The sequence below is a fragment of the Physeter macrocephalus genome, chromosome 7 (genome assembly GCF_002837175.3).
Source record: "Physeter macrocephalus isolate SW-GA chromosome 7, ASM283717v5, whole genome shotgun sequence".
Lineage (NCBI taxonomy): Eukaryota > Metazoa > Chordata > Mammalia > Artiodactyla > Physeteridae > Physeter > Physeter macrocephalus.
Genome location: NC_041220.1, coordinates 119,034,165 through 119,059,471, shown reverse-complemented (window position 1 = coordinate 119,059,471; position 25,307 = coordinate 119,034,165). Strand labels below are relative to the sequence as shown.

Sequence of the window (25,307 nt, the reverse complement as noted above, 5' to 3'; positions counted from 1 at the left end):
CTGACTCACTTTGTTATACAGCAGCAACTAACACAACAATGTAAAGCAATTATACTCCAATAAAGATGTTAAAACAAAAAACAGTGATAGAGATAAAGGGAAATAGGGAGAAAAGTTAAAGGACTTTAGTACTGAAGACCTTACCTATTATTAACATGGCTGCACATGGATGTTCTATGTAGATCTGCTTCCTAAAGCAAGGGAAATCTAGGTATGTATATACATTTATGGTGGTACAATTTATCCTGAAAATAATTTTCTAGACGAGAAAAAATCTATAATGATCAGGAAAAAAATGATTCTCATGCAAAATATATTACATAATGTAATTAAAATGTACAGTTCACACTTATTGTCTGAATCTAAATGAGTGGTTCCCAAATTGTGGTTAGTCCTTAAAGCAGCAGTATCAACACCACCTAGGATCTTGTTACAGATTAGTAGGCCCATCCCAGATCTCCTAACTGGTCCTACAATCCATGTTTTAACAAGACTGTGATGAGATTCTGATCTAAACAATACTGCGGAGAGTGAAGGAATTACAGTATACAAAAGCTACAACCTGGGCAGGCTATAGAGATATAGGAAGAAGTAAGGATAAACACTGAGGTTGATTGCAGTCTGCACTCTAGATCTTAGAAGACAATCTCAAACTTTTTTTTTTTTGAGAGTTATGGGTTATCTAATCTAATAATCTAATTCAGCAGGGCCTGAGTGTGGAGGAGAATCTGGGTAGAATCTCTGTCTAGAAGTCAGGTATTTATTTGTCTGGAGGTTCCCCAAAGGTCCCTCAGGAATGGGAAGCCCAGAAGGTGAAGGAACAAGCCCGGAGGTAGCAGAACAGGAGCAGAATCCCTGCTCCTCCATTTAAAGGATCGAAAAGCCACAGATAGGATCAATGAACCTGAAGAAGCCAGCATTCGGAAGTACCAGAGGGCTACTTCCTTAATTCTCCTGCCCTTACAACACATACCTGTCAGCTTCTGCTCATTTCTTAAGACACTCAGATGGTCTAAGGGGCACCTATCTCACTTGTCATTTTCATTCTACTTCAGTGAGAAAGACAATGAAAGAAAGGGAAATAAACATCCCCAAGATGGAAGTAGAAGTACCAAGTGCCAGCCCCTAAAATGAGTAGACGTGACGCCATAGACACTTCCTCCACATACTCCCTACGCCTCTGAAACCATTCTTCTATCTGCCAGGTGGACGACAGCAAGTGATAGCGATTCAGTAACTACAGCGCATCTTAAATAACGAGTTATCACAACAATAATAAGAGCAACAACTACCACCACTAGTTATTGCCACTGCGCTAACTTATGGAAACCCTCCGAGGTAGGCACTGCGGTCGTCATTTGAATGAGGCTGACTCCCTCCCTTGTCCTAAAGAATCTTATGAAGGCCAGGACTAAAAGCCAGGACCATGTGGCTGAAAAGGCCCATGTTTTCCACTTTGCTACTCTGCCACAGCCCCTGGAAAGTTGGTATAAAAAATTCCGTAAACAAACTATGAAATAGGTAGCTTGTCTCCAGTGCCACTGCTTCTTCAGAAGCTCATGCCCACTCCATTCTCTCTGTCAAAATCTGCACTCAGGAATAGATCTGACAAACTCATTGACAGTAGCAATTTTAATTTTAAAACTAGAACTGTTTGGCTTGGAATGAGACTATTTGTGAAGAATATCATTCAAAAAACTGGTGCCAACAGCAATTTAATTATGAGAACTATCATTTGTAAAAAATGATCAGTTAAAAAATATTTCCCTTGACATCGCCAGCATCTGAATATCTAAATGAACAATTCTGCAGGGCATCTTAAAGCTTAAATACTTAACAGCAGAGGGAGGAAGGTGTTTAAAAATCATGTCAGGCTCCTCAATTTCAATTATATTCGGGTCTCCTAATGGATCAGGAAACCCTTTTAAGCCTGTGATGCTTACAGAAGCAACTGATAAGCTATTTAAAACTACAGTGCTTCTTAGAAAATTACCTCATCAGTGAACTAAACAGTAACTTATTGATGTTTGCAACAGTGCCTGGGGTTTACTTCTTGGATAGATTCACTTAGCCAGGTAATCTGGTTTCTTACTACAAAATAAAGACAAAAATATATGATCAACCTACAAAACCTTTGTAAGAAATATCTGCAACAACATTTTACGTTACTGAGTTCCCATAGGGAATCTATTATTTATGCCCAACTATCATGTTGTGGTGAATATTTAAGCTAAGAATCAGTAATTGGAATTATATCATTCATCTCTTCCAAATATTAGAGTTCTCAATTTTCTGATCCCTGCACAGCTACCAATATAGCACAGTAGTACTGCATGGATGAAGACATCCTAAAAAATTATTTTTGAGTGATGGTATCCAAAGTAAGGAACTTACTATAAAAGATATATATTTTGATTAAATAAATGATACTTATTTAAAAGGGGACATTTTAATCAATATGATACAATGGTTATAATTTTATCTCTAGCTTTATATTTCAAGAGATAACTTATATGCAACATACTATTAAAATGGCCTTAATTTTCCACATCTGCTGTGCAACCCTGGCTCAATCTGTTAGCCCCAAGGACTCTGGTCCCATAACTCAGCTTAGACATCCATTCACTCTTGGGGAGGTCAGCTTTCCATTTCCATATGTCATAATAAGTAATGGCTTCTAGGTGACTCAATGAAAACTAAATAAAAAAACCACTGTCTTGCTTCTTGCTTTTATTCTTCTTCTCATAACCTGATCTGCTCACAAGTGGGTTAATCTAATGAACCCATTGCACAATGTCTCTTTTTTCCCCCCAAACCTTTCTCTGTGAGGGAGTTCAGGCAAACTACAAAATGACAAACAGTGAGTATCTCATGACACTGTCCTTGGCCTCTTGCCCTTTCTTATCTGTTTATCTGTTATCTGTATCTCTCCCCAGGACTGTGTTTCCCTAAATTAAGAATGTCTCTACAAATGGTGAAATGAAAATGCCTTTCATACTCCTAGCCTGGCCATAAAGCACCTCTGAGGTCCACCAAATGAGTGCCATACTACCCCAAATCATCTTTAACACAGCAACAGCTGGCCTGACTTGCACCACTAGCCCTGTTCACATGTATATTTGCAACACAGTAGAGACCATTTAGCTCACCAGTTGGGTAATGTATGAGGATTTCCTTTTCTCAATATCAGTATCATTAAGTGGCTATTCTAATTCATTAAAAGAACTTAACCTGGAATGTTTGGTTACTTAACGGCTGCAATGGCATCTGGACATAACTTGGAATAAACAAATAATGGTTATAATATTAACAACACTGTTGTACTAGCTCAATCAGCTATTTTTTGGCAACTATTTCTCTTTGATGCAATTCATTTAATTTTAAACATTCATTGAGTGGCTACCATTTTCCAGGCACTCAGCGTACAGAGGTTACCCACCTTGTTGTCCACCCTTTATGGCATCCACACCCTAGTTAGGGAGAAAGCCGTGTGAAAAACCAATAATTAAGGTACAATCCATTAGGTGCAATTACGGTTCAGGGCTACAGAAGCTGAAAAGTGGCTGAGGTCAACGGCTTGGCAGGGCTAGACCACTTCCCACCAATGGGAAATCATCTAAAAATTATCACCTGAAACGTGAATTTTAATCATCGAAAGACTCCCTAAGTAAATGTACTATTCTTTGATAGTATTATTGTTATTACCCCCTAATCAAACCACTAAAAGCTACAGTCACCCCCTATAAGATGTTATTATTTCATTCACATTTAATACTTGAAGGACCTAATCAAATAGGGATCTATTTACAGACCTCCTTCCTGACCTAAGTAAAGCTTTTTATTTTTTTAATTCTCTACCACCCTGTAAAGATAGAGATAAGCCACTATATGGATAGAATCCAACCTAAACCTCTTCCCCTTAAGGACATTTTAAGGCCTCCTACTGTAGGCAGCCCGGTAGTAAATAGTATGATAAGTTAGATGCATGCATTTAGAAATGATTCTATTATCAAGGCAGACAATTTCTTCACTCTACACCAATGTAACATTTTGTAATGGAAAGCATTTGGATTCTGCCTGATTTCTATCATTAAATCTCTAAAGCACAAGGAAGAGTCCAAATGGTGTTAAATGCGACTCTCAAATTAAGTCCTCACAATCTCTGAGATAGCAAATAAAGATTAGCAAAATTGTCTCTGCATAGTTTTGTATACACTATAAATGTGTAAATGAGTATGCGGGCATCTTGACAAAATATCTAACTAATAGCAAATCAATCCACTCGGCTTTGTTTAATAGCAAAACAATTCACTTGGCCGTGCCACAAACTCTGGCCTGGACGAGACACTCAAATTCTTTTAATCTCCTACGTGACAAATGAATTTTTGTATTCTGAGGAGGCAAAACAGAGCTGAACTAGATGCTCTCTAGAGTTTCTTTGGGCTCAAACATTACGAAAGCTCCTGGAAAATGTCTTTCAGACATTTTCTCTATCTTTTCATCCCAGGTTGTGAAATGAAATCCCACTGTCAAATCATTTCCAGACATCTGGAAAATTTAATCCATTGCCAGTGTAAGATACCAAGGCAGTTAACAATTAAGCTGTTATTAGTGAATCATGTGTTCTAGGAGGCCACTTGCTGGGCTCTATTATTTTAGTGTCACAACCATGACCTGTAAGTAATACAGGCATTTGAGAAACTCATTAACTTTGAGAAACCTGAGGTACAGTTTACTGTATCAGACAAATCTACTACAGAAATCGCAATAGGAACACACGTGTTCCTACACACATAAAGCCTCACTAGTGTGAGGAATACATGAAAGGATAAGACACATCATTCTTCAAAATACTCCCTATTGAAGAACTTTGTAAATGGCACACTGAAGTGAAAAAGGCCCTTCACACTTATAACCTAACAGATTTTCCATGATAATAATATACCTATCTGGTCCACATACATAACACATGCACATGCCAGATGTGTACGTATCTGAGTGTGACACCTAACTAACTGTCACAGCTAAAGCAGTAACTGTAAATAAAGAGCACATTTTCAAAAGAATCATTACAAAAAGCCCAAAGAGGAAAAAAGAACAGGAAAGCCCACAAAGTAGGTCAAGCCAGTGTCAAACTAGAAATCATGGCAAATCAAGAAAACATTTGGGGTAATAACCTTATATGAGGCTCCAAAAACCACACAAAAGATGCTTTTAAAGTAAAACAAGGTACAGTAGCCCCCCCTTTATCCAAGACCTCCAGGGAGTATACGTTCCAAGACTTCCAGGGAGTGCTTGAAATCTTGAATTGTACTGAACCCTTTACATACCATGTTCTTTCCTATACATCCATACCTATGATGAAGTTTAACTTATAAATTAGGCACAGTAGGAGATTAACAACAACTAATATAAAACAGATCATAACATACTGTAATAGAAATTATGTGAATGCGGTTTCTCTCTCTCTCAATTATCTTAGTGTGCTCTACTCACCCTTCTTGTGATGACACGAGATGATAAAATGCCTACGTGATCAGATGAAGTGAGGTGAATGACGTAGGCACCGTGACACAGAGTTAGGCTACTGTTGACCTTCTGATGATACACCAGAAGGAGGATCATCTGCTCCAAGCGATGCTGGATCATGGAGCCATTACGATGGCAATGGCTGGATGTCAGGAGCAGACCATGTGGATGGCTGGGTACTCTGGGCAGGACAGAGCTAGACTATGTGAGGTTTCATCAAGCTTCGCTACTCAAAATGATGTGCAATTTGAAACTTATGAATTGCTTATTTATGGAATTTTAATATTTTCAGACCGTGGGTGACCGAGGATGACTGAAGCTGCAGACAAGGGGGGACTTCCACAGTGAAACTAACAGGCATAAGGACCCACGCTATTTGACTAAGCATACAATAGTATTCTGTACTTACATAGTTCAAGCCGCTGCAACTCAAGAAAGATGTACAGGGATGGAAGAAAAATAAAGGCAATCAGAAGATTCCTTATCAGTGGTTCCTTCTTCAACCTGAAGAAGGGAGACAGCATTCGAACAAAAACCCAAAGGGGCAAGCAGAAGGGCAGTATCCTGCTTGGGAAAAGATGAAGATTTGAGGGAGTACGGTTGATCTGCCTGACACTGCGCAAGACTCAGTTAAAGTAGAGAGACAGACTTGCTTCCAGGTCTCTTGGAAGCCGCTTCTGAAGTTTGATTTTAGTTATCTTTAGGAAAGGGATAATACATCACACAGTGACTCTGGCAGAGACTACCTGGGATTCAAAGTGGGCTTAAGTAAATTCACAAATGGCTGAGACATGCTGAGACTAACCCCTATCCTTCACAGCTGGTGTCAGAGAGAAGGCCTGAGCTCACTCTCACAGCCTCTACCAGCGGCATCTAGGGTTTATGGGCCAAAGACCTGGCAAGTTCTATTTCTTCATGTTACATGAAATATATCAAAATATTATTTATTAAATATGCTTCTAATGGAGGCGTTAAAGAAGTCTACAGGCTGTATATTCCAATCGCCTTATTTCCCCACGAGAAAATTCTGCCCAGTGATTGTGCTTACCTGGTACCTATAGGAGAAAAACTAGATTTACTCTTCATCGAGGCCCTGGCAGATTTTTTTTCTTAAATGTAGTGACCAGAGTTAGGGATGAACAATTTAACAGTTGTTGTGAGTGGCTACTTTAAGAATTTTAAGAGTAGAAATGGTTGCAATAGCAAAAATCACAGAACAGGCCCTACACTTCCGGTAAATGCCATTAGATGTTGAGATGAAATCCAGAGTCAACCTGAGGTTAGAAAATCCCCTACGACAACCGATACGCAATATGGCTCCTGCCAGTTTGAGGTACCTAATAAAACAACAAACTAGGATGGAGAACAGAACACAAGGGTATGTGCTGACAGCTCAGCCAGCAAAAAGAATTCAGGTTTGACTCAGAGTAGAAGGGTTTTGTTAAAACATAATTAATTCCATCTTTGAAATGAAATCACAATGGGGCATGATTTCTTTAAACAGTTACATTTGCTTACTAACTTAAAATTAGTTAGCTTCCTAGGCTAATGGAAGTTACTACCTCATTTTCAATGTTGGACATAAACTTTCTAGTGGTCAGGACTGCTGAAAGAAGAACCACTGTTCATGTCATCCTACTTATTTGAGTTCACGGGACCTAACCTAGATGCAGACAACTGTGTTTGTGCTTTCTGGGGGAGATCAGAAGGATCTCTGTGTTTAATTAAAAGCAAAATCACTTACACTCATTAAAACGAACTATCTAACTACATTCTCTGTTATACTACAGTTATAACTTAATCAAAAATCTACTTTCCAGTCTACTGACCATATGGCAGAGTGGCCTCTCGGGATTACTGAAGTGCTCCTCTGACGTAGGAACGCGTTCCAGGGGAGTGAGGCACCCACAGATAAAGGGACCTTGGTAGGCTCTGTGTCTTAACCACTTTTCAGAATAGCATTTGTTACCCGACAATGCCCAACTCTTATCTCTTCAAAACTCACAGCTGACAAATTAGCATTTATATTTAGAAAAGACTCCCAAGGAGCTCGGCAAACCTTACTTCTGGTAGTGGGCTGGCCGGTTTGGTAAGGATCCCTCCTACATAAACAACATTAGGCAGAGTAGGTCTCGGAAACTCCAGTGCTACATCTGTACACAGCATCCACAGGCTGGACCCATGCACCAAGTCATACATGGACTTCTCCGGCAGCAGGTTGTACTTCTGCATTATCCTCTCATATTTGGGAAGAACCAGAAAGCTGACCCCTAATCTGGAAATGAGGTAAACGCCGGTGTTTTTCATCCTTTGCAGCAGGTTCATGTGGTCTGTGAGGAGTGAGTTAAACTCCGGGACGTAAGCTAATGGGGCAGGAGCACCCACTTCAGCAGGATACCAAAGGCCAGTTGAAAATACAGCATATTTAACCCCTAAAAGATGAGCTATCACAAATCCACACATGTCATTAGGGTCCACCAGCAGCAGGTCAAACTCTTCCTTTTTTAGACCCTGGATCAGGGCACGGTTGCCAACCATCATATCACAGTTCTTGGTATAGTGATCCAGTATGTCAAACAGTTCGATTGCTGTCAATCTCCCAGAGAAAATATTCCGCATTTTGGACTGCAGGAAAGCATCCGAGGTGGTACTGTTAAAGATCCCTGGGTAGCGCTGGAGGCTGTAATGATTAGATGGCGTGATGTCTCTGCCTTCAGAGAGGAGGAACACTGTGTGGTGCCCACTCTCGTGCAAGGCAGAGGCTAGTGTCTTGAAAATGTACATATGGCTTTCGAACATAATTGGCGGCACGATGATGATTTTGGCGGCCTTCGCTATGACAACAGCACTCCACAGGAGCATGAAATACGGAGTGTAAGACTTCATAGCTGAAATGACAACCAGAAAACTACTGAAAACAGAATGCAACCCTTACCATTCAAAACAACCACAAAGACACTTTTTCAAAGCATCTGATGATCCAGTACTTTGCCTAAGGATCACTTTTAAAAATTATCCCAACGTTTGCTCTAGTTGCCTCTTTATTTTTGAAAGGTATTTTTCAAAGTATAGAATTGACAGCAAAACTGGCACAAACTGAAATATATTTAAAATGTATCAGTTTTGGAACACACAATTGCATCAATAATGGACAACTAATTTTTTTTTAAACGACAAAATTTTTTTAAATTTGAAATGAAACCTGTAAGATTGAATGACAAAGGAGCTCTCTTCTTCGAATAATAGCTATGAGGTATCTATGAAACATTTGCTTATCTTTCAATTGAACATCAATGTTAATCCCAGAAAGAAGAGCCAAGACTTCTTATTTCCAGGTATATCAGCATGTATGTCTCTTTTTAAATCATTTTATCACAGCAGTAACATTCCCAGTTATGACTAAAGCATACCAAAGAAAGATTATGTTTTAGAAAGTAATTATTTCAAGTAGTAATTCTATAGAAAATACATTTTTCCACAGGAAAAAAATAACCTTGAATGTGACTTTCTCCTTTATCTAAATACCCTTAAGTATCCTGGCCGACTCTGTTTATGTAATTTATATCAATTTGCTGATTCATTTCAGGGCATTATCTAGAAGAGAAACTTTTAATAGAAAAGTTCAAGAAAGTTAACTGGATCTCAGTAAATGTTTGTGAAAGAAGTGACTGATGAGTGACTATGTCCTTGACTACACTTCCTGTGTTGTACCTGTAACTCAGGTGCAAAGGGCAAGTCAGATGACGGCTGTATCCTTGATGGCTAATGCTTCTTCCATGCTTTTGTGTTAATAGAGTATATACAATAGTTAGATTCATCCTCTATCATTTTTTAGAAATAATACCTATGGGGGCCATAGAGTGTGCAAACTCTCCCTCCCTATCCAAAATAAGTTTTACTTAGACTCTAAATTAGCCTCCAAATAGAGAAAGATCTGAACAATAGTTACTCATGAGAATTGGACACTTTTACTTCAAGGAACAACTCAAAATAGATTTATATGCAATCACCAAATCAATATCTATTTTTACTCATTATCATATATTAATCAGCCTACTTGTACAAATTCCCACCACGTAAATGCAGTTTAAACAACTATACCTTCTCAACATTCAAACACTGCAAGCAACCTAAAAAAAAAAAAAAAGAAGAAGAAGAAATCAATAGCAGGCAATGATAGATTCTTCCAATACCAAGATTAAACTATAAATATTTCCAGGTGCTTTTTCCCTCTCTCATTACAAGGAAATTTTCAAACCATTTCTAAATGATACTACATCATTAAGAGTAAACAGAAGTAATATGCTTTATAAACATATAAAAGTCTATGCTAAATGTTGCTTGAATTAATGTGAGGGCTTTAAAAAAATAAATTTGGAGAAAACACTGTTTATGTAGCAATAAAGTAAGTTTATTCTATAATTACAAGGTCACTGAAGGAATAAAATTAAGTAACCAATCTTGGAGAAAACTTTCCAGATCTTTATTCTCCTGTGTTGTCTCTCCAATGTGTCTCTCTGGTGTAGCCCCCTTCCCATGCCAAGGAGGAAAAATTAGAAATTTTAAGTAGACATGTTATTAATTTTAGGAGATTTATGTAGAAACAGCTATTACAGCAGAACTGTCCACTGCTGTGATTAATAGTGCCTGTTACTACATGCATGTCCAAGAAGACACGCAGGATGATGGACCAATGGTAGGCAACTGCTCTGCTGACTGTGTTTTGCATTTAGCTGAGCAGACTCAGCTCCTTCAGCTGCAGTTAAAACTATTACTTTATCATAAATCACTAAGAAACAAAACAAAAAATAATAGTAGGGAAAAAAATCCTTTCCCCATGTTTCTTATTTTTTTCCCTTTTTTATTTTATTTTAGTACTTACTGCAAAGTAAAAAGAAATCGCACAAAATGACGGTTTAATGCACAACTGCTTACACTCTAGAACAGCACTATCTAATAGAATGACCTGTGATGATGAAAATGTTCTATCTCCTTACTGTCCAATATGGTAGCCTTTAGGGAGCAGATAAAATGTGATTAGTGTGACTGAGAAACTGATTTTATTTTATTTTTTAATTTTCATCAACAATTCTGGATCTTTATTCTTTTTTTACATCTTTATTGGAGTATAACTGCTTTACAATGGTGTGTTAGTTTCTGCTTTATAACAAAGTGAATCAGTTATACATATACATATGTTCCCATATCTCTTCCCTCTTGCGTCTCCCTCCCACCCTCCCTATCCCACACCTCTAGGTGGTTACAAAGCACTGAGCTTATCTCCTGTGCTACGCGGCTGCTTCCCACTAGCTATCTATTTTACGTATGGTAGTGTATACATGTCCATGCCACTCTCTCACTTTGTCACAGCTTACCCTTCCCCCTCCCCATATCCTCAAGTCCATGCTCTAGTAGGTCTGTGTCTTTATTCCCATCTTACCCCTAGGTTCTTCATAACATTTTTTTTTCCCTTAGATTCCATATATATGTGTTAGCATACGGTATTTGTCTTTCTCTTTCTGACTTACTTCACTCTGTATGACAGACTCTAGGTCCATCCACCTCACTACAAATAACTCAATTTCGTTTCTTTTCATGGCTGAGTAATATTCCATTGTATATATGTGCCACATCTTCTTTACCCATTCATCCCATGATGGACACTTAGGTTGCTTCCATCTCCTGGCTATTGTAAACAGAGCTGCAATGAACATTTTGTGCATGACTCTTTTTGAATTATGGTTTTCTCAGGGTACATGCCCAGTAGTGGGATTGCCGGGTCATATGGTAGCTCTATTTGTAGTTTTTTAAGGAACTTCCATACTGTTCTCCATAATGGCTGTACCAATTCACATTTGAGGAACTGATTTTAAATTACTACTAGTGGCTACTGTACCAAAATAAGGTTAGAAAAAGTACATAGATTCTGTACATAAAAATTCTAAAAGTAACTATTCAGAAATACCAATATTCATGTGATAAAATATCTTCTAAAAATAATGTCTACTAGGCCTGCATATGTCTTCATGAAAAAAGACTGATCACTAACAAAGAAGCATCATTTGCACAAGCGTGTTATTCGCTGTTCAAATACAAAGTTCATTACGAAGGATTACAACAGCACTTTAATCTCAGAACTATCACTTTCATGGATAACAGAATGACTAACGCAACTACTAACAAATGGTGAGATTCTTGCTAGTCCAGAAGTATCAGAATGTGTCTATTGATAAGCTGGACTTCATTCATATTAAAATTTCTCCTCTGAGAAAGATAAGGTCAAGAGAATGAGAAGATAAGCAACAGAGTGGGAGAAATATTGGCAAAAGACATATTTGCAAAAAGGACTGTTATCCAAGATACGTAAGGAAGGAACTCTTAAAACTCAACAATAAGAAAACAAGCAACCTGACTTAAAAAGGGGCCAAAGACCTTAACAGACACCTCACCAAAGAAAATACAGATGGCAAGTAAACATAAGAGAAGATGTTCCATATCATATGTCATTAGGAAAATGCAAATTAAAACAATAATGAGAAACCACTACACATCTATTAAAATGGCCAGAATCCACTGACAACACCAAATACCGGAGAGGATGTGGAGCAACAGGAACTTTCATACATTGTTGGTGGGGATGCAAAACAGTCTTTGGAAGACAAATTGGCGGTGTCTTACAAAACTAAACATACTCTTACCATACGATCCAGCAATTGTGCTCCTTGGTATTTACAGAAAGGAGATGAAAACAGATGTCTGCACAAAAACCTACACAGGAACGTTTATACCAGCTTTATTTACAATTGCCAAAACTTGGGAGTAACCAAGTACACCACCTTAGGTTAAGTGAATAAATAAACTGTGGTTCACCTATATAATGGAATATTATTCAACACTAAAAAAGAAATAAGCTATCAAGCCATGAAAAGGCAGGGAGGAAATTAAAGTGTATATTTATTAAATGAAAGAAGCCAATCTGAAAAGGCTACATACTGTATGATTCCAATTACATAACCTTCTGGCAAAGGCAAATCTCTATGGAGATTCAGGCAATCTCTAAAGAGACTGGTGGTTGCCACGGGTTGCAAGGGAGGGAGCGATGAACATGTGGATCACAGAGGATTTTTAGGTTAGTGAAACTGTTCTGTAAGATGTTACAATGGTGGATACATGTCATACGTTTACCCAAACCCACACACTACACAACACCAAGAATGAACCCTTTAAAGTATGGACTTTGGGAGATAACGATGTGGCAACAGTCACTGATCAAAACAAATGTACCTGTGTTGCAAGATGTTGATAGCGGAGGGAGGTGTGCATGTGCAGGGGGAGGGAAGATACGGAAACTATGTATTTTCTGCTCAATTTTGCTGTGAACTTAGAACTGCTCTAAAAAGTAAAGTTTACTAGTTTAAGGAAAAATTTTAAAGCAACCTGAAAAAAAATAATGAAAAGAAAATAAACTAGATGATTAAAAAAAAAAAAGGTTGTGGATGTATTAAACGCACTATAAACAAAATTAAATGAAAAATGATATCCTAGAAAAACAGCCCCTGCAATATACATAATAGACATTTTACTGTTATAAGCATTTTCATGAAGCCATTATTTAGGGCAGGAGAAGACTGTTACTAATTGCAAACATTTAGAGATATGTTAGATTCCCAACAATTGGAGACTGGTTAAATAAATTGTTGTTCATGCATACAATGCAGCCCCGAAACAACCCTGTAAAAGAACATTTAATGGCATGGAAAGATGTTCAAGATTAGGTTACTAAACATGCTTATAGCATGTAGCACTCTGTAAAAGATATATACGTATATATACATAGGAATGCTAAACACCAAAGGGCAGTAGTTTTTTCTGGATAGTATGAATTATAAGGGATTTTAATTTAACTCTTTCTACATTGGACACATGTTACTCTTCTCTTAATAAAAATAATGATAAGTATTTTTTTAATAATATGTGACGAAAAAAGATCTCATTCACAGTAACAATAAAGTACATAAAATACCTTTAAAATTAATTTTAAAGGATATATATATTTTGGCTATACTAAGTATAGCAAGCCTTTCCCTGAAGATATACATGGAAATAATACTAAGTGTACAGAAATACTATATTATTTTAATGGAATACGATATTCTAAAAAAGCCAATCCTTCCCATATTATAAATAGACTGAATAAATTCCTCTCAAAATTCCACTGGATGGCTTTGTTTTGTTTGGAATTTGACCAAACTATAGCCATGTTTCTTGGTTAGAACAGGCAAGAAGAGAGAATACACTTTTGAAAAAGAAACAGTAATGACCTGGGACAGAAAGGTAAATATTAAAATACATTTTGTAATTAAAACACTCTATGTATATGTGTGGTGCATATATACAATAGAATACTAGTCAGCCATAAAAAAGAATGAAAGAATGCCATTTGCAGAAACACAGATGCAACTAGAGATCATCACACTAAGTGAAGTAAATCAAAAAGAGAAAGACAAATACCATATGATATCACTTATATGTGGAATCTAAAATATGACACAAATGAACCTATTTACAAAACAGAAACAAATTCACAGACATAGAGAACAGACTTGCAGTTGCCGAGGAGGAGGGGGAGTGGGAGAGAGATGGAGTGGGAGGTTGGAGTTAGCAGACATAAGCTATTATATATGGAATGCATAAACAACAAGGTCCTACTGTATAGCACAGAGAACTATATTCAATATTCTGAGATAAACCATAATGAAAAAGAATATGAAAAAGGATGTGCATATATATATATATAGAAAGAGAGAGAGAACTAAATCACTTTGCTGTACAGCATAAATTAACACATTGTAAATCAACTATACTTCAATTAAAAAATTAAATAAAAACGCTACGGAACTAGCCCAAGAATCCTAATTCAAATCAATGGATCAGAGTAGGTAGCCTGTAAGAATTTCTTGAATATGAACATAATATGAGATGAAGGAAGTACCACAAGTAAACAAAGAAAGAACAACTCACTCAATATGAAGTGTTAAAAACTGGCTTTATATTTGCAAAACAAAATCACTAAATTTTTTACCTTAGAGTTTCCCCAAAGTAAATCAGACAGAATAATGTCAAAAATTTTTTTTCTAATAAAGCCGTTAAGAGTGTTGAGCTTTAAATGATGTCTGGAAAGAGAAAGATAATTCTGAGCATAAAGCAAAGGAAAAAAATCACTATTATTCGATTCTATTACATAATCATTAAATATTTTTAGAATGTTTAAAACATCTGGTGCAAAGGTTTCCAGTCCAGGAGGGCTGACTGAACCCAAGTGTTTCTACTCCTTTCCTCCCAAAGCTCCTTTGGAATTATAGTAAAGAATATAAAAGGGAATAAGTACCTAATACCTCTGAGAATTGACATGAGGAGGTGAGGTATGGGCAAAACTACAGTCATCAGTGGAATGGAGTTGTGACACCGTTTGTGTCAAAAGTTTGACAAATAGCTTACTGAGAGAAAAGAATGCAGGAAGTCATGGCCCAGAACACACAGAGGGAAAGCCTGCAGCAGGGATGAAAACTGCTTCCAGAATGGCTGAGAGCTTGAGAGGACACTGGAAGACCAAGAGCAGGGGGGACGAGAGAGAAATGAAGGGGAGGCGCTCTCTAAAGAGGAACTGAACCAGTTTCCCATCCATCACATCTCCCCTTCACTCGCCCAGAGGCCAAGCAGGGGCTGCTGCATTTATCCCCAAAAGTAAAAATGAAGACCAGTCCTCTAGAAGAAGTGGATAACCTGCCTAAAGAGCAGTGAGAGCTGATAACTCGGGCTAAAGCCCTCCTAATGTTGGCGTATGGGAGGTGGCAGATGGCTCCTCACCCGTGCGCCCTACGGGTGGCACTGGGCACGCCACCCCTCCACAGGCAGTCCGAACTCAACCTCCCGGTTAGTCCAAGGAGCTTAAAACTTGCTGAATGATTGAACAAATGAACCAACGAGATTTCTTCTTTCATGAAATCAGCAAGGATGTCATTTTTAATGATAAGGCTCAGTCCTTGCAAAGGCATAGCACAGTCTTACGCAGTTGGTGAAAATGTAAATCGGCACGAGTGTTCTGAAAAACAACTGGCACACTATTTTACATTTTTGTGAAGCTATCCCGAATCAGAATTACCAACATGTGTGTACGAAGACATTCCCTACATTCACTTCCGACAGCAAACAGGCAGAAACTACTAAGAATCCAGCAGTAAAGGACTGATCAAAGTATGGTATATCTTACAGTGGAAAACCATAGCACCATCAAAAACCATGATTTGTAAAACAGTTTTAATCTGAGAAAATGCCTATAACATAATAAGCAAGAAAACAAAATTTTACATACATATACTCGATATATGCATACATAAAATTATTATAATGACAACAAAGTAAATATCAAACTGTTATCAATAGTAAATTTGGACTGTCAGATTGAGTGATATTGTTTTATTTTCCTATTTATATATTTCCAGATTTCTGAAGTTTTCTACCAAAAATATATAATATTTATGACACATTCCTTCAACTTACATGCCCCTTGAGCATGCCTTCCGTTCACTCTCCCTTTGGAGTCGAGTGTCGGAAAACATCAGTCTCTGTTTGCTGGGCCCTACTTACTCTCCAAATGATTGCAGCCTGCCATTGGCTGCCCCACGACTCTGCCTGCACACTCATTGCCGAGGGCACTAAATATCTCCTAACTTTCACACAAATTCCCTTTTCTTCCCGGCACTTATCTGATTGCACTTCTCTCCCACCCTAAATACTACTGATCCACTACCTGCTCCAAATTCTCTCTTGGCTTCTGAGGTGCTACTGCTACTTGACGGTACCTCACTGCCAGAATATTCAAGAAAATCCACAATGCGAAGACTCCGAACAAATTTCATTTTGCACATCAGTCCGCCCTTTCTTCTTTACATAAAAATTATTCCTAGGCCTGCATTCAAGACAAGAAACAATGCCAAGTTTAATAAGTGTGCCCACCCCTCACTATATGGAAGCCATTCAACATTTAAGAGTGAATTAACTGGGGCAAAACAACACAGAGATCGGGGTGTACCTAAATGTTGCATGTGCAAAACACTCATTTGCAAAAGCGATCCCTCCAAGGCCCCCCAAAATTGTTGTAAACCCTTAAGAGCACCAGAAAAAAATCAGATTAGCTATATAGTGTTCCTGCTCCTAAGCAACAATGGTTCACATACGCTAACATTTAACACAGGAACACCCCAGCATACCACTGAGATTTTTAAAGATGACAAATAGACTTCATGAATCCATACTGCTCCCATTTTCGCAAACGCCAGAGCCCAACACCATACTAGACCTCTGGCAACCTTACTATTTCCATCTACTTATTTTTTTTTTTTAAGTGGGGGCATCACCTTTGGCCACCATTTGAAAGAATCATTTCTGGTTTTTTCTATTTGAAGTTGGATCGTTAATAACTGTGAACTGAGCATACATGAGGATGAACTATATAGGAAGAAAAAATGACAAGCACATAAACCAAAGGAAAGAACTTAGGTTTTGACAGCCTACCATCCCAGCAGCTCAGCGATTCGCAGTCTATCATTTTAAACAAGAATTAATCAAAGTGTTTTCGCATTAAAGGAAAAACAAAACAATAGCTAATGGGAAATTTAAGATCATGTCTGTACGTGGTGAATTGGGCTATTTAGAAAAATGAAGCAAGCGACTTAGTCCTCAAAGCGGATTATGTAGTCTAGCAAGCTGAACAGCGGAATTTCTTTATGCTTTTAAGTTTCCTTGGCATTTAGTATTGTGTGGACTGCAATAAGAGAAAATATATCAGTCACAACTGCCACCACAGGTTGACCTTGGTACTATATGAAATATTGTTGAGTAATTTCATCTCTCTTCAAAGCACCTTCTACACGTAAAGCCTTGGAAAATGCCATCTAGTAAAATAAAAATAAATCCAGCAAAGTAAAAACTAATTGGGCATCATTACTAGTGCTTTTAAATAAATGTAAATTTTATTTAAAAAATCTATTTTTCTCTAGCACAATTTAAGCTCCCAAAGGGTAGAAACTGTAGTAAAAGTTGGTAACTGTTTTATTCCCATTGCCGATCCACATCGTGCTCAATAAAGAGTTACCGAACGAATGGCTGCGCTTGTGAATCTGAATCAGGATGTGTAGTTGGACCACAGGCACCTCCACTAATGGCCTCGTTTTTGTCCTTTAATTTTAAATGAATGAACTTATAATTATATCTATTGCCTTACTTCTGAATAAAATTCTAAATCAAAAGCTTTGGCTGGCTTGAGGCACTGGAGCTAGTTACACATCTCAATCATGGAGAAAATTTCTGGGGTAATGGATATTGCAGTTGGAGAAAGTTATCAAGTTAAAGGACAGATTCATTACAGCTTTTCCTTAAGTCCAGGGGTCTTTTTTCATCTTATTTGTTAACTTCCTACACATTCACAGCAATGTGGTGAATGGCCAAGAAAACTACCACTTATTAAATAACAACAGAATATGAAAGGAAACTGGAATTTGTTGGATGCCATGTACGGGCATGTAAGAGACAGCTGTGGCATATATTTTCCTTCTCTTTTCTAGTAATGGAATCCTCTACTTGAGCTTGGCTCATAGCCAAAAAGACTAACGACATTTCCCAACCTCTCTAGGGGCTAGTTTTAGCCACAATGAGTAAGTTCTAGTAAATGGGCATGGGATGGAAGCATAGTGATATGTGCAATTCTAATTTATACACTTACAGATTTCACTATTCACCTTCCTGCTGGCTGGAATGAGGACGTGGTAATGATTAACATCCTGGACCACGGGACAGAAGTACAAACCAGGAAAGGTGTAACAACAAAGACACCTGACACTGTGGAACCAGAATAGCAGCTCTGCCTCCTTCTGCCCATTGTAACCATCATCTGCGAGACAACTCAACTACCTTCTTAGAGTCATTGTTATTTTGACACTATTTCCAGCACTAGGGTGATCAACCATCCTAGAACTGACAACGTTTCCAGGATGCAGAGTTTCAGCACTAAAACTGTGAACGTCCTGGGCAAACCAGAAGGAGCTGGTCACCCCATAGCTTAAAATCTATATCCTAACATAAAACTATAAATAAACAGCAGCTTGTAAAAAGAGCTGTACTATGTACCTTCCCTGCATCACAGGCTTTATGAGTATTATCTCATTTTATACTGAGGTAAAGGCAAAAATAGTTGTTCCCATTTATAGATGAGGAGAATATGATTGAGAGTAAGACTGAGATAAGAAATTATCTAGTATATTGCAGAGCTTCATATCCTTTTTTTTTTTTTTTTTTTTTGTGGTACACGGGCCCCATGGCTCACGGGCCCAGCCGCTCCGCGGCATGTGGGATCCTCCCGGACCGCGGCACAAACCCGTGTCCCCTGCATCGGCAGGCGGACTCTCAACCACTGCGCCACCAGGGAAGCCCCATATCTATTTTTAATCCACTTTCATCCCACCATGCAAAGAGAGGAAGAAAACACAGCTGAAAAAACATATTGTAACTGAGGTCAAACTGGGGGAAAACTCAGCTTTATTGCTATAGGGTTGTTAAACGGCCCAGGTTTAAACATTCATCTTTCATATGTAAACAATATCTTGTGTTCTGAAGTTAATTATGACCATCTGTTTGCAATTAAACTATGAAAGCAAGGAGTCCCCTAAAATCACACTGTGAAGTGGGAACACCTTGACTTGGGGTGGGTGATGGGGAGAGTGATAATTCAGGAAATTAAGGCCACCTGCTGTTGGTGAATGATCCCACCGAAGGAAAAAAAAGCGGTGATCTGGCAGTAGTCTGGCATCTTTAATTAATCAAGAGGGCAATCTGGGTAAAAACCCTACATTCGGTTGGCTGTTGGCAGTTAATAAAAAGAGAGAACAGATTTTCAAAATTTGCCACTTTATCAAATTAATGGTTTTGATTCATTCAGAAAAATTAAAGACATTTATTTGTTTGGAAGTGTACAGCTTAACTAGAGAAATGCAAACTACTGAAGGAAATAAACCATTAGCAATACCGTTCAAAAAATTCATTTCTGCACTTGGTCCTCTGATGAGTGCCAAGGGGTACAGGAAAAGCCTCCTTTTGCAGGAGAAGTTGTAGGGAATGTTTTTGTTGTCATTTATTGTTGCTGTTGTAACACTCCAAGCTAGCTGCACTTACCACCTGTCTACACTGCCAGTATTTGCAGTTACCTCTTCCCAGACATCTACAGTACAGGTGGTGAAGCTGTAATGAGAAACTCGATGCTATTCGCTTAACAGTGATAGCTGGCCCAGGCCCACTTGGGATCCTTCTCTGAAATCATCAGGTGGGAAGGTAAGACAAAAAACAAGAAAATAAGAGAGAAAAGAAAAATAGGATCATATGGATACCAACAGAGACATTGCACTCAGTACCCAGTAAATTATATGTATCCAATTAATGCTCAATGATGGCGATTAAATTTAACTATATTAAACACAAATTTAATAGCCTAATGAAACGATTCTGAAATGTTCACATCCAAAAGAAACACCCATGGTGCTAACTAAAAATGCAGATTCCAGGGTCTTTTCAACACACAGGCTATTATGAAGTCTGGGGAGAAATCCCCAAACCTGCAATTGTAAGAAGCAGCTGGAGATTTTGACGCAATTCAACCACCAGACTGAGAGACAGGGATCTCATACTTAATCCTTATGTGCAATAAGAGAAATACAAGTGATGCAGTGGACGTGTGCATCTGAAATTTAAAGACCTGATAAAGCTCAACTGTCCTGGGGATTCAGAAAATGACAATGCCCAACCACAGATCCTGAGGAACCCACAATAAACAAATAAACACTCCCCAAATATTTTTAAATGTCCTGTGACAAAGTGCCTGCAATCTCTCAGGAGCGTGTGACTACAGTTTTAGTAATTTATAAGGACATGCGGTACCTCTCAATTTTCATCCAGTTCAATATCACATATTCTACTTTCCCATTATCACTAAATTATACAAATTATAAGATAATTTGAAATATCAGTGTATTAGTAAAGTATTAGCAATGTCCCTTGGATAGATAATTTAGATAAATGTCAACGCGTATTTAAAATTTTGGTGTTTTGGGTATGTGTCATATTTAGGTAACCTAAGATTGTCTTTTCACGTAGCTCACATTTCAAGTTGTTTATATTATGATAATAAAATCATTTTAAGTGAGCCTATCATGAAGTCCCTATAATTAAAGGAAAAAAATAAATATATATATGGCATGCATCTATGGATGCCCAAATCCACAGCCTTTGTAATTTAGGCCAAGTTATTTAATTTCTCTGCACCTAATTTGCTTCACCTGCCAGGTGAAGATATTACATGAGATGGTCTGGAACATCGCTTACAATTCTAAAGCTTACTGAAAAATGGGATTAAGACTGAGTTTAATGAGACTGATATGATTCGGTTCACAAAAGTAGATAAGACCAGATCAATGGATGCTGAGGAAAAAAATGAGGAAAAATGAAACTCACCCTGATTTTAAACTTTATGTTCTAGAGAATCTTTACTGTGAAGACAAATTTCATAGGGATACTTTTAAAATGCAATTCTGATTCAGTATGTCTGGTATGGGGCCCCAAATGATTTCTTTCTGACGAGCTCTCTGGTGACACGAGACGCTGTAGGTGTGCACGCCGCACCGTGAGCGAGCAAAGATTTAGAGTCAAGCCGAGAGGTGGAACGAAGAGTAATAAAACATGATCAATAATGAGGTCAACCAGTCAACAATACCAATAACCTACTGGAAAACAAATTGTTTTTCAATCACACATAAACAAGAGACAATTTACAATTTGCTTAAAATAATAAAAGGACCTAATGGACTTAATATGCCATTTTTTTTAAGGAACTGATATTTGGTAGGTGAGCCAATCTTCCAACACACAGCTACACTCCAGTGGCTCTCAACTCTGACTGCTCATTATAATCATCTGGGGAGCCCGTGAAAACTAGAGACGCCTGAAAACCTGCCGCTCCCGACCCAGACCAATTAAATCAGAATTTCTGGAGGTGAGGCCTACCTAGGTCTTAGAGTTTTTGGTTTTCTTTTTGATGCTCCCCAAGGGATTATGATATTGAGAACCAGTGAGCTACACTTTCACAAAGTCATAGCAAAATACACAAAAGTAAACTAATCCAACCCACTTTTTGTTGTTGTCTTCTAATAAACTGAGGAGCTTGTGTGTGTGTGTGTGTGTGTGTGTGTGTGTGTGTGTGTGTGTTGGCAAAACTAAGAATACTTGAATACCCCTAAACAACCAATTAGTAAATAAAATACAGTATCATGAATTTAGGTTATAAAAACTAACCAGGAAAAGTATTAACCAGGAAAACATTTTGAAATTTATACTAGATTTTTTTTTGTCCCTAAAATGATTAGAAATTTTTTCATCACATGAGAAAATTGGATCTGATTATATTTAGTATCATAGATCAGTGGTTCTCAAACTTTAGCATGCATCAGAATCACCTGAAGAGTTTGTTAATAACAGACTCTTAGGCCTGTCCTCAGCTTCTGATTCTGTAGATGTGGGAGGGGTCCAAGAATCTGCATATCTAACAAATTCCCAGGTGGTGTTGATGCTGCTGGTCCAGGGACCATTTTGAGAATCACTGATGGAGAAAAAAGTTTGCAATTTTAAAAACCGCAATTTTATAGATATCCATCTCCATATCCACAGATACAGTGTGGATTTCTTTTTCTGCACCTCCTCAAGACCAGCTTGGTACCAGCTATCTCCATGCTTCTGCATCATGTGATCAACATTCAGCAAACAATAAGGAAATTCTTTGCTTTGATCCTGATCTCATCCTTAAACAAATGAGAAAAGTTTCATAAATCGTACAACTGAGTTTGTATGAGGCTTTAGGTTCTCATAGGTATACGCTTTCTTAAAAAAACTGATGTTTGATTAATGTTTTAAAATGTTTCATTAGGACTTTTTATAACTCTTTCGTTGGGATTTAATTAGCAGAATACCACAACGAATGTGGAGAAAATGCAGATCCAATTATCTTCTCCCACAATGGGACAAAAATCACATGTGCAGGAAACAGCTTTTCAAGACACCATTTCTTAGAGAATCTTTTTTTTTTTAAATAAATTTATTTATTTATTTATGGCTGTGTTGGGTCTTCGTTTCTGTGCGAGGGCTTTCTCTAGTTGTGGCGAGCGGGGGCCACTCTTCATCGCGGCGCGCGGGCCTCTCATTATCGCGGCCTCTCTTGCTGCGGAGCGCAGGCTCAGTAGTTGTGGCTCACGGGCCCAGTTGCTCCGCAGCATGTGGGATCTTCCCAGACCAGGGCTCGAACCCGTGTCCCCTGCACTGGCAGGCAGATTCTCAACCACTGCACCACCAGGGAAGCCCTCTTAGAGAATCTTAAAGGCTTCAAAAATGTACTAGGATCACAAAAGATCATGGGATTGTTTCTCTTATTATTAATAATATCCCTTCTTTACTATCACTAGTTTAAGCGAATTTTTAACATTATCTACATTAACATTATAAGAGTCACAAAATAAATCCTCATGTGATTATCTTAAACATGTTTTGGGACGCAAAATGTCTGGCCAAATATAACCAAAAAACAAACTTAAAATAATTCTGGATATTTCCCTATTCAATTCCTTGCAAGTCTTGTAGAGTGAACAAATAGCAAACTTCCCCACTGCTGTCTCATAAAACGCTAGTCAAATCACAAAGAGAAGGCTGTTATGGAGTATCAGATAAAACAGCAACCTTTTTATTGTTCTCCAGAAGAGGAAGATTTTGGTAGGCAGAGAATGCATTTCTCTGATACTCCCTTACAAACAAGTAAAAATGTAGTTTTGTGGCTTCTAAGCATCTAGGATTAGACTTTATAGTCAACACAATGAAGCAAGTCTAAAAAAGTCTTTTGTATATCATTGCCATTGTTAATAGTCTTGCAAACATAATATTAATGTGCTTAAATATTGGTACTTAATATATTTGTTATGAAATGATGCCAACTATATTTTAAAATATGTATTTTCATATTTTATGAAATAAATCAGAGTCCCAATTTAAAAACTAAAAATGACTGAGTCCAAACCCTCTCATTTGTAGAGAAAGGGAAAGGTCTCCAGCAGGTGGTTGCCAAGCATCACTTGGCTAGTTCGTAGTTACTCATTGGCAGAGTCGGAACTAGCACTCAGGTTTCCTGGGTCCTAATCCAGTATCTCTTATCTATACCACATAAAGACTCTCCAAAGTTGCCACAGCCACATGTCAGATAACAGGCTTTTTCTTGAATTCTGGGATCCACAAAGCAAATCAGCAGTCTTTGAAAAGCCTTACTAATGACCTTCTCAAACTTTTATACATAAAAACCTTTCAATTTTATACTAGGTTTGAAAAATCACCGTGTATTTTGGCTCTAAGGCAGAAGAGTTCTATCATATAACTGAAAAATGGGATTAAGACTAAGTTTAATGAGACTGATATGATTTGGTTCACAAAAGTAGATAAGACCAGATCAATGGATGCTGAGGAAAAAAATGAAACTCACCCTGATTTTAAACTTTATGTTCTAGAGAATCTTTACTGTGAAGACAAATTTCATAGGGATACTTTTAAAATGCAATTCTGATTCAGTATGTCTGGTATGGGGCCCCAAATGATTTCTTTCTGACGAGCTCTCTGGTGACACGAGACGCTGTAGGTGTGCACGCCGCACCGTGAGCGAGCAAAGATTTAGAGTCAAGCCGAGAGGTGGAACGAAGAGTAATAAAACATGATCAATAATGAGGTCAACCAGTCAACAATACCAATAACCTACTGGAAAACAAATTGTTTTTCAATCACACATAAACAAGAGACAATTTACAATTTGCTTAAAATAATAAAAGGACCTAATGGACTTAATATGCCATTTTTTTTAAGGAACTGATATTTGGTAGGTGAGCCAATCTTCCAACACACAGCTACACTCCAGTGGCTCTCAACTCTGACTGCTCATTATAATCATCTGGGGAGCCCGTGAAAACTAGAGACGCCTGAAAACCTGCCGCTCCCGACCCAGACCAATTAAATCAGAATTTCTGGAGGTGAGGCCTACCTAGGTCTTAGAGTTTTTGGTTTTCTTTTTGATGCTCCCCAAGGGATTATGATATTGAGAACCAGTGAGCTACACTTTCACAAAGTCATAGCAAAATACACAAAAGTAAACTAATCCAACCCACTTTTTGTTGTTGTCTTCTAATAAACTGAGGAGCTTGTGTGTGTGTGTGTGTGTGTGTGTGTGTGTGTGTGTGTGTGTTGGCAAAACTAAGAATACTTGAATACCCCTAAACAACCAATTAGTAAATAAAATACAGTATCATGAATTTAGGTTATAAAAACTAACCAGGAAAAGTATTAACCAGGAAAACATTTTGAAATTTATACTAGATTTTTTTTTTGTCCCTAAAATGATTAGAAATTTTTTCATCACATGAGAAAATTGGATCTGATTATATTTAGTATCATAGATCAGTGGTTCTCAAACTTTAGCATGCATCAGAATCACCTGAAGAGTTTGTTAATAACAGACTCTTAGGCCTGTCCTCAGCTTCTGATTCTGTAGATGTGGGAGGGGTCCAAGAATCTGCATATCTAACAAATTCCCAGGTGGTGTTGATGCTGCTGGTCCAGGGACCATTTTGAGAATCACTGATGGAGAAAAAAGTTTG

General features: G+C 37.9%; 1 protein-coding gene across 3 annotated transcripts in view; it reads right to left on the bottom strand.

Moving 5' to 3' along the window:
* The window catches only part of UGT8 (UDP glycosyltransferase 8), a 134,478-nt gene that overhangs the window by 52,399 nt on the left and 56,772 nt on the right, over positions 1-25,307 (bottom strand). For 2 of the 3 annotated variants that reach the window (XM_028492230.2, XM_024119389.2), the window contains 2 exons: positions 9,631-9,659; positions 7,594-8,417 (listed from right to left, as the gene is read on the bottom strand). In XM_028492230.2, coding sequence (XP_028348031.1) covers positions 7,594-8,415 — 822 coding nt within the window. In that variant the 5' untranslated portion in view covers positions 8,416-8,417; positions 9,631-9,659. The remainder of the gene's footprint in view (positions 1-7,593; positions 8,418-9,630; positions 9,660-25,307) is intronic. The other variant, XM_024119390.1, reaches the window with a different exon arrangement.